We start from the raw sequence: 10,766 nt of genomic DNA, 5'->3' as shown, positions 1-10,766 counted from the left end.
GCGAGGGTGGCGTCGTCAGAAGCGGCTGGGACCGAATCAAGAAATAATACTCCGCTGAGATAATGATGCGACGTTTCCCTCCCAATTTCTGCCAGGCTCGGGTATAGGATCGGCCCTTTAGCTTTCGCCTTTGTCGAGTCACATTGAGAAAATAGTAACCCAATACTCGTACGAACAGCGAAGAGACGATCGATTTAACGGATTATTATTGCTACCTAGGAAACGGCGAGGAACTTTTCATGAAACTTTTAATTACGGTTAAGATGCGTGAGAGATTTAAATCGAGACAGAAATTAGGAAGTATTAATAGATTCGCGCAGTATTAAGTCATTGTTTGTGATACGCTAAATTTACAATATACAATTTTGAGTGCAATATCTAAGGTTGTTACGTTCAAACGATGAAATAACAAATTCATTAATTCTGATCTCTATTGACACGACGTTTTTCATTTCCTCGGCAACCATAATTGCCGAGATCGTCAGTTTCGATTTGTATTATATGTTTGCTCTTCTTGCCGTTTTCTTCCGCAGCTCAAAGGCTCCGAGTAAATTGCCTTTCTGCAAAGTGAAACATTTAGAGCGAGAGGATTCGGATCATCTTCTATAAAGCAAGGCAGACAAGTAAATAAGCCCGCGGTTTTCATGAACAATAATAACAAAAGTAGTAAACAGAAATATGCATACAATCGTGAATTAAAACAGTTGAATATCGTAAAATGAAAATGTTTTAAATATTTTCTCTCTCTCTCTCTCTCTTTCTCTCTATATCCTTTATAAATAAGCGGAGCGCCACGAGTCATTCCATCATCTATGCAACGATAATTATTATCCCGAAAGCTGATATCACGTGTAACGGGTAATCCCTCAAAGTTCAGATTATCCGATTACTCGATGACATCGGAAAATTCAATCAAACGGCACGATCCCCGCGCTCCGCACACGTTGTAGAATTTTAATCACAGCAATCGTAAAAATCCGCAGCGTGGCACGTACATATGTATGTAACACGGGCTCGGCGCGCTGACGTAATACCTCTGTCCTCGGGCTTTGACGAGGGAACGTCGCAACTTTTCCCGGGGATTTTCATAGCGTGACATTTTATTACGAAGCTTGGAAAAAGTTCTACTTACATAGCTCCGACGTATAGGGCATCCCTCTTACTGTCCAGGTAGAGCGTCCTGTAGTACAGCATGCCGCAGCTGAATTCCCGCACGTGTTCTGAAAGCAAAAGTAAATAAGGGGATTAAATGTGCGACGTCGTAGCACCGGCGAAATTCATTTTCCGTGCTGCGGAAACGCGGCGAATCCGCTACCGTTGCGGCCGCGTTGTCGCGGCTGCGTCGCGCTGCGCCGCGCCGCGCCGCGCGCTCAGTGGATCGTTAGATTTTCATTACGACTTTTATAATAACGGCCGGATAGAGTAAGGCGCCACCCTACCGCCCTGCCGACCTCGCCGGTAATCCGGCTAAAGTCAACTCTGACTTATCTCTACCGTAAACTCGTCGGAATTACACGGCACGTAACGCGCGCGCTCGACATTTTCGTTCCATTGGCCAGCGCGGATTCGCTGAAATCCGCACCGCGGAAACATCGAAGATCAACTCGCGCGAGGAGCCGCATGTTAATATTAGCGAATGAAGCGCTCACGGAAAGAACTTTTGCAATTGTCTTCGTTGATGTGACTTCTTGTGCTTTCGAACAAATTCTGGAGCAAAGAAAGTATTTAACTCTTCTTGAGTTTCGCGAGGCTTTGTGAAAATTTAAGAAGCGATTCGTCCCTTTAAGATTTCAGTAAAAAAAAGAAAAGAAAGAAAAAAGAAAAGAAGAATACATCTTTTCATACATTTTTCAAAACTTCTGAATTATTTAAGAATATCAAGTCAATTCGGTTGTCATTTGCACGTTGACCTAAAAGTGCGTAAAATTCACGGGCCAGCCGTTACCACGTCAACGAGAAAGAAGAGTCGACGGCTCTTGCCAACTCCTCTTCTTCCTCTCCTTCTTTTTATCTCATCGACACTGATCTGCTTAACATATGAAAGAAAGCAGCCCCTTTCTAAATATACTCGTTCCACTCCGGGCTAACAGAGCGCGAACAATACTATATTTTATACGGTATCAGGAGGGGCCGACGTGGAATGAAAGGGGTTCTTACTCTGGAACAGAGCTACTCTTCCTGCGTATCTATCCCTTGTTCTCTCCCCCTCTCCCCCCCCCTACTCTCCTCTGTCTTTTCCTGACCTCTCTCTTTCTTCTATAGCTCCATGCGCTAACCAACCCACCGCGTGGGTTCTCTTTCCTTCATGAACCCGCGCGACGCCGGGGATGCAGAAACTTGCGATCTTGCTTTATCTCCGCGGAACGACCGACGTTACGTTACGGTCCCTCTAATGTCGGACTTATTCAAAAACGATGTGCCACCCATAGGTCGTTAGATCGGCCCAGATAGACCACGACTAGACTGTGCCTCCCTCCTGAGGGATTTCCAAATTTATATTCACTCGCGAGCACGCGGCACATTCGCGTTTCCCATTTTTCGTCGATTTCATCTGAATACATTGGCGCTCGTTTCCCTCGAATACATAGGTATTCCCGCGAGAGTTATTCCGATCTTATCGTCGTAATGAAGTTGTATCGTCCACCGCGTACGGAAGACGACATCCGCACCTGCTGCTCGTTGTATCCGAGTTAATATAACTGTTACATCCTGACGGCAGCTTCTATTTCTGACCCGCGGATAAAATTGGCCGCGCCGCGACTCGCACGATTGTTAATGGGATAAACGTCGTCGCGCGACATAGGTTCTATTTATGCAGAGCCAGACTCGCCCCTTCAGTACAACGTTATTTATTAAGCGTACAGAATATAAAGGGAAATATGTTCTGAATCTGTAATAATAATGTGTCTCGTGTCGTACCCACTTTTGTACGTTCATTCAGCAAAACTATTCCCGTAAGATATATATATACCTAGTCAACCTAGTCAACGCGTTATTTGTACGGTCATTTTCACAACATTTCGCTAAACGGTTGCAATTAGAACTTTCTGCGGCTTTACAGTTTCGCCATCTCGCATAATTATTCGATAATTGTTGCATTATTTTCGATTGCATCTCGTGCCAATATTTGCTTAATTAATTATATATGATACGTGCATAATATAAATAATTAATCGTTCAATATTGATGCGCTGGAGAAACGTATGGCGCCGTTACCGCCACCGCTGAGTTCTCTGACAAATATTTACCATCGTGTAATTTACCGCCATTAAAAGACGTCCACGAGGCGTACGTGCGCAAACACACTGCCTACTTATCGTAAATTACTTGCAACGCATTCCCATAAGAACGTGCGCTGAAACTTCGAGGGACGATACAATCGCTAATCGAGGTTGTTAACGGTGCGTGATAACGCTCTAACGACCCTAGTCGCGGAAACCATCCATTTGAATTCGGTGGTTCCGGCAACGGCCTAACACCGTTACAGTATTTCTTAATTAAGCACACCACAAGAGGGTATCTGCGACCTAGAATCGTTGCAAATCTTGCTATCGAGGCCATTGTATCTAATATAAAAAAGAGGGGCTTACAAAAACGGAGGGTCGTGGAAGCAGAAATCGTTGTCATCGCAAATATACAGACATATAAATTATTCTGTTGATTCAAGAGCCTATCCTCCTAAATCAGGCCCGTCCAATTTGAGCTCCGAAGCCAAAACGCAAAACCATCGACGTAAAAAAATACAACGTGAGTAAGAGGACTGTAAAGTATTGATAAGTGTCATTCAGATGCGTATCAATACTTTACAGTCCCCGAAATTTCACATTGAATTTTTTTACCATGCATTTTGGCTCCGGAACTCTAATTGGATAGGCCTGTCCTAAATTATTATTCGGATTACTTTTTGTAGTTAGCGAAATGTGTGTGTGTGTTTGTAGAAAACGTATGCACGTGTCATTATTTTACGAAAATAAGAGCAGTTAACTAATGAGCTGTTTATCAGGCTAAAACGAGAAGCTATAAATTACTTTGAGGATAAACGTTGTTTTAATTTCTACGGTCATCTGAGATAAATTTGGAATATGCCGTTTTGAGCCCAGTTATCGTTGACACTGTTGATTTAAACCCTACCAACTTTATGGATCTCAATATGTAACGAGAGGACGATTCGCTCTTTAAATCCTCTCTATATATTGTATGTCCGTGTCATGCTCCAATTCCCTAGTCCTTGTGTACACGTTTTTGCATCTAAATGCATTTCCCTCGAAAGCCTTTAATCGCTATTTGCAAAACATCCGGCTTCGGTCCAAGCAATAAATAATCCGACTTTCTGGAAAATTCATTTCCTATATCCTACAGTGTAATTTTGTCATGTATATCTCATCAATATACTTTATTTTTCTTCGAGTATACGTATAGTCGAAAAATGAATTCCATCAAAAATTCAATTGACTTTTTTCTTCTGTATCCAAAATATTGCTAAATAACGTAAAGTATTAAACGCTCATGAGAATGTTTCATATTTTCAAATATATTTTGACCTCTTTTCGCCAATCTGAATGTATAAATCACTCTTCCACAAACTTTGCAAATAGTGCATTCGACAATAAATGAGAGTCATATAAAATTCGACAAAGAAGCAAACCGCATCGATGGTTGAATATAAATCGCGACAATAGAGATTATGAGTTACTGAGCGCTGAATAGAGTTTTCGCTGGAAGGCAAATGAGGACGATAAAAGTTGGGATAACTGTATGAGCAATCAGAGATTTTTAGAAATTTTATTCTTACCGTGATAGCTTTTGAGATCTCTTCGCATTCTCGTGAATCGATATAAAGTTGATGTTATTCAAGTTTAATAATCTCAGCCGTGAGCAGAAACATAATATGTATGTATTTTCACGTTCTCGTGAGAAAAGTCAATGCGATTGGATTACGAGATTACTAAGATACAAAATCTTGATGTGATATTATATTTCCGATGGTATCCCGGGAATATTATAAAACCGATGGTTATTCTTGAAAAATTTATATATACACTGTAAATTTAACCTGCCGCGCGTGATTTTCATTGAGATCGATACGAAGCCGCGCAATCGTTCCTCGTGTTCACAGATGATCTCTTTATGGCAGATTTATGCAGTGCTTATCGGCATCCAAGCGAATCCTAGAGCACGTGCAGAACCAATACGATCTCTCCCTATCACGTGCACGAAAGGAAATGTGAAACCATAAAGAGAGCCAGAGTTGCAATTGAATAAAGTGAGACCGACGGGGCCCAACTCAGCCCGCACAATGGCAGATTAGGCGCGCGATCATTTTTTACATTCGTCTGGCTTCGTTCCAGCTGACACCGGCATATGGCCGCCAAAGATTATGAGGGTACTGCCACCGCGGCCGTGTCCAATTTCCAACGTTATTATTATTTTAATCCCTTGAGCCTGAGGCAAGGTGCCGCGTCCGTAGCGAAAATATTCTCCATCGCGGTAATTTCAATTGCAAAAGCGCCCTTTTTAGCTTCCTACGATCCATCTCGCTGCGTGCGGTATCCACAGCGCTGACTTTGAAAAATGAGATACATTCTGCGCGATGCATGGTGCAAGCGATCAAATAGATTTCGTTTTATATAATATGCAAAGAAACGTATTATGTCAAGAACTTTTGTTTAAAATTAACAGATTACCCGGTAACAGTAAGATGTATTGCAACGCTTTTGTTATTCATATGAACTGCTATGAGTTATACGAGTCATTTTTAATATTCTTTGAAAGGACATTTTTATTGCGCACGCGTATAGAGTACTTACTTTTTGATTGTGCCAACGAACTAAGTAAAACCTAGAATAGATGTAAATCAGCCAATGCGAGCCAACAGTCATTAAAAGAAGTCATTAAAACATAACTCAAATCAATTGAACAAAAAACTTACGTATAAAATGTTAACGATGATCTGTGAGATAATACACACACACGCACGCACACACTTTTTAGATCCATTATACCAAGATCTATTTAAAAAGATTTGACATTTCCATGTTTTACTTCTCTAATTTATTGTATAACAAAACATGTATATATATTGTATTTGTTTATTACCATGTTATGTATATTTTGTATTTATTTATCACTATAATTTATACCTATAACTAACGACAATCGATCTCGACCTCTCACATACTCTCTGAATGTTTTTGTGCTAACATGTCTTGAGATCGCTTCGCACAGATCATCGTTAACATTTTATACGTAAGTTTTTTGTTCAATTGATTTCAGTTATGTTTTATTGACTTATTCGACTTTATTAAATTACAGATAATCTGAAATGTAAGATTTGAGTATTTTGTTAGATACGACAGACAGCATTATTATCATTTTATGAATATATGTTAACGATACTCCAATTTGCTTTACATTGCACACATCTTTTATATTAAATTTATACGTGACCGATTTTATTTTTACACTGAGGAAGACCCAACCGAAAGGATTGAAACGTTTGTCAATTTTTCTCGAGAGTAAAGTATACGATTTCACACACGTCTAACCTGTATTGGCTCGCAACGACTGATTTACATCTATTCTTGGATTTATTTGTTGGAGCCTCTATACCAAGATTGATATAGTTATTTAAGTAAACTCTGTTTCTGATCGAAGATACAGATGGCAACAAAATTCTGGACGAGGTAATACGATACAGGGAGAGGGGAAAAAAGGAAGGGGATCGAGTGTCTCTAGAGTCTAGATTCGCAATCGCTTTTCGGTCAAGGCACGATCATCGCGTGGGATAGAACCTGCTGACGCGTTTCGAGAACCTTTTATCCGGTGTGAAACGCGTCTTCTATCCTTCGTGTCTGTCAGGAGTTGGTTCAAGGGAGGAGGGGTCAAACTAGGCGTGTGTATGCGCACATACTCGACCACCTCGGCCGCGGCTCTTGACAGAATTGACATGTTTGGAACTCGTCTACTCCGCTTGCGGATTCGCCGGACCTCGACACGACAATACACTCTTCTCGAAACCGAAAGTCCCAGTGCGAGTGCCGCCAGGCATTGTGCAAACTTTCCAGGTTTCCCGGAGTATCGATCATAGCATGCGCTTGATACCTGTCGTTCGTGTCGTTAATCGAATTCACCAAGAACAGTGGTGGATTTTATAGTTCAAGGGGCCTCAAATGGAGCATTATTTAAGGACGTTGTGGTTGAAGTCTCCCTTTGAGTTAACGTGCTATTAATGTTCTCTGTGCTACGATATCGTTGACTGAAATCTAAGAGTATCGAGACTCCTGTACCTTGTTTTTCGGAACACGTGCAGGAACCAAGCGTTACTATGGCTACGATTACGATTTCATTTCACCCCCTGGTGGTACGAGTTCTGATCGAAGGTTGCCAGGTGCGTGCGAATTCACATTTCACCTCGATTATAGATTCGACTAGCAGGGTAACTGGGGATAGGCTATGGATTAAATGGGAGGCGAGGGTAGTCAGCCGGAGAAACAGTTCTCAGAATGCGAACGGGGTGCCGCCGTACCGAAGATGCAAGGGTGAGGATTTTGTAGAAATGGTCTTGATAATAACCCGCTGCTTTCCGACCCGTTTGCCTAATAAACCGACAAACGTGAATGAACGGCTGATGGTCGAAGAGGAATTCGAGGGATCGTTTGCAATCGCAGAATCAGAGAGAGGAAAAGTATAGAGCGGAGCACCGTTGCGGAACGTAATTGCGTAAAAGTGTAGCAATGTGAAAATTCAAGAGAGAGTAACGAAGGTTGAAATAGAAATATCAATCGGTCTAGGCGGAACGGCGTGCAAAGAGTGGAAAAGAAGCGGAAGAGGAGTAGGGTTTCGTTGACAAAGTAAGTATAACATAGGTATGACGAAGCAAAGGGAGAAAAAGAAAGGGAGCAAAAAGAGAGTCCAAAAGAGAAACGTAAGAGAGGGTGAAAGCGGAGATGAAATGGGGCAAAGCGTGGCTGGTGCGCGGCGCACCGCCACGTCACGCCCTTCTCATTAATCAACCCTCTCTCGGCCGTCTCTGTCTCTATTTCTCTCCTTTTCTACTCCTCTATTTATCGTATCTATTCTCGCTGTCACACTTACATGATCGTTTACTTCGCGGAATTTGATTATCGCATATTTTAATCTAGATAATAGGGGCCTACGGCGCTTAAGAAAATGTGTAAGGGTGACGGGTGACACTTTGATCAGTCGATCGATACGCGCGTTCATCAATTTAGTATTATACTTAAAGTAACGCTGTTAATTTGTAATATATAAATTAAATATTAATAAGAGTAAAAAAATTCGTGAAAATATCCATTAATGAAATTTGATGATCCAACAGTGATAAGAGATCGCCTAAATTCCGTTTAAACAGTTCTAGTCTTAAACAGTTCTATTAGTATAACAGTTCAATTTAGTTAAAGGCTCATTAGGTTAATGCATCGCCATCATGCAGTTGTACCAGATTTGGATTAGATTTACTCCTCGTGGATCACGTATCAGAAGCACGAAGTGGAAACATCATTCTAGCTTTCTCTCGCACTCCCTTCCTCCTCGTCTGTCTGTCGCCTTTGCACCATTCTTAGTTAGTAAGAACATGAACGCCTTGATAGTTTCTCACAGCGAACTATGAACTTGCTTAATTGGTAGCACGATATCCTCTCCTTATAATTAATCAAGTTGTACAGAATCATAGCGCGCCACTCAGAGAGTCATTCCGTCAAAAAGGTTCGGATATCTATAATATGCGATTCTACCTATAATAATAGAGGTCCTTTTTCAGAAAATATTTTTATCGTTCGCTTCCATACATACACATAAAAGATCCGATATTTCGTCGTTATTGGATAGGAAAAATTGGGCATCTATTTTTAAATTCAAAAATTGATTTTGTATGACACGTCACTTGATCCTTTTTTATCAGACAAATTGAAATTGAAATAATTCACAAAAGAGATCAATATATAAAACGATATTGCTCCGCGCAAGTTAAATATGCTTAAATATAACGTTGAAAATTGAGGTAAAATGCGAATAAAAAATGTTCTAACTCATCGGAGAAAAATATTTGGATTGTGAAGCGACATTTGTTACAAGTCGACAATGTCAAAGTCAAGTTGTGCAAAATGGTGTTGGCATTTGTAATGCTGGCGCAGCAGCGTCGTACCAGCGATATAAAATAGGGATTGGTCGGAAAGCGAATTATTGCGCGACCGCCGCCGCACCAGTTGACAGCTCTCTCACAGTTCATGTTCGATATTGCAACAGTCATGGCTCGATCTCAATAATAATAAGCATTTCGATTGGTCCTTTGCACGATTCAATTGTTTATTTCGACGTTTTCACATACATACATGTAAACATCTACTGCGTTTGACAGATACGTTACTTTTACAGATGCGACACAGTACTGGCACGTGATATTTTTGCTTTAATATTATTTACGTTAAAAAATTATATTAAATAATAATAAATTATATTAAATAATATTAATGATTTATTTGAAAAATTAAAAAGAGGAAGAGGAAGGAAGAAATTGTTTCAGTTTTCTAAAGCAGATTTTCGTTTCATACTCTTATGCGAAAAGATTATCGAAAAGAGCTATCGGTTTTAGCTTACCCGTTATCGATTTTATCAGAGTGACTACGGAATCCATCGTTCGCGATAAAGCCTGCGTACCGCGCGCACATTAAAATATCCTCGTCGACAAGCATATCGGCGTCAGAAACGATGGTGGTAGCGCAGATAAAGAGACCGAGTGAGGTAGGCGACAGAAAAAAAAGATCAAAAAAAGGAGGAGAGAGACGGGGAAACAAAAAGAAAACGCGGAGAATTTTCACTGCCTCGCCGCGGCCGGACCGTGCGGCGCGAGCGAGAGAAGAGAATGAAAGAGGATGAATAAAGCCTGAAATAAATTGCGTTATCTTTTCGTTCCACGCGTACGGCTACCGTCGCTACACCCGGCGCAGCGTGCTGCTGCAGTCACCACCGCCCGCCCATCGTCGACCCCCTAATACCTTTCCTGCACGCGCGGGGTGGGAGGCAGTCATTTTTAGAGGGCTCTTCAGGGCTTTTCTATGGCGCGTTCTCGACGGGACTTGGACTCGGATGGTATATGAAAGAATCCGCTCGACAGATCTACTCTCTCTCTACTTTTCTCTTCCTCTCTGTCTATCTGACTGCTCCTCGAGAACTTTCCTTTCTTATTGACCCCCACCCGTCCTTCGCCTGCGAATCCCTGATTCATTCGGCTCTGGGATTTCCCTTCTTCGCGCTGATCTCGTGCTCTCGAAATCTTTCATCGTTGCTGCTAAATCTCCTAACAAGCATGGGATCGTGGCACGTATACACTCGACGGACAGATTGTAAACGTACAACTTTCGTAAAACTAATATCATAGTTCCCTTTCCTCTCGTTTCTATGAACTAAAATTATAGTTTAATATTTCAAAGTAAAACTCGAAGTGGAGCACAAATATCATACGCAATCATTTACGCAAAAATCTCCATCAATGTCTAATAAATTCACAATAAGTCCATCATTAGATTCATTGCCCTGTACATTTTTATGCTCTATTAGTATGTAAAGTTCAATGCCAAGTGTTGGATTGAAGTATTTAGATTATCTTTTCTCGCAATCTAATTAAATCTCTTTTCGCCTCTATATACCGTGCTATACTGTGGATGGTGCAGATATTTATCAGAAAAACGTTTTAGCAGAAAAAGGCGTGAAAACAGGGAAAGGGTAGGCCGGTCTATTACTTTTAGAAT

At 41.1% G+C, this 10,766-nt stretch overlaps 1 protein-coding gene across 3 annotated transcripts in view; it reads right to left on the bottom strand.

Moving 5' to 3' along the window:
• Positions 1–10,766, bottom strand: part of Sema2a (Semaphorin 2a) — a 344,149-nt gene that overhangs the window by 30,325 nt on the left and 303,058 nt on the right. For all 3 annotated transcript variants that reach the window (XM_018503972.1, XM_018503971.1, XM_018503973.1), the window contains one exon: positions 1,133–1,220. In XM_018503972.1, the coding sequence (XP_018359474.1) occupies positions 1,133–1,220 (88 nt within the window). The remainder of the gene's footprint in view (positions 1–1,132; positions 1,221–10,766) is intronic.

Source organism: Trachymyrmex cornetzi, unplaced genomic scaffold (assembly GCF_001594075.2).
Source record: "Trachymyrmex cornetzi isolate Tcor2-1 unplaced genomic scaffold, Tcor1.1 scaffold16, whole genome shotgun sequence".
Lineage (NCBI taxonomy): Eukaryota > Metazoa > Arthropoda > Insecta > Hymenoptera > Formicidae > Trachymyrmex > Trachymyrmex cornetzi.
This window is presented reverse-complemented; position numbering and strand designations above follow the sequence as displayed.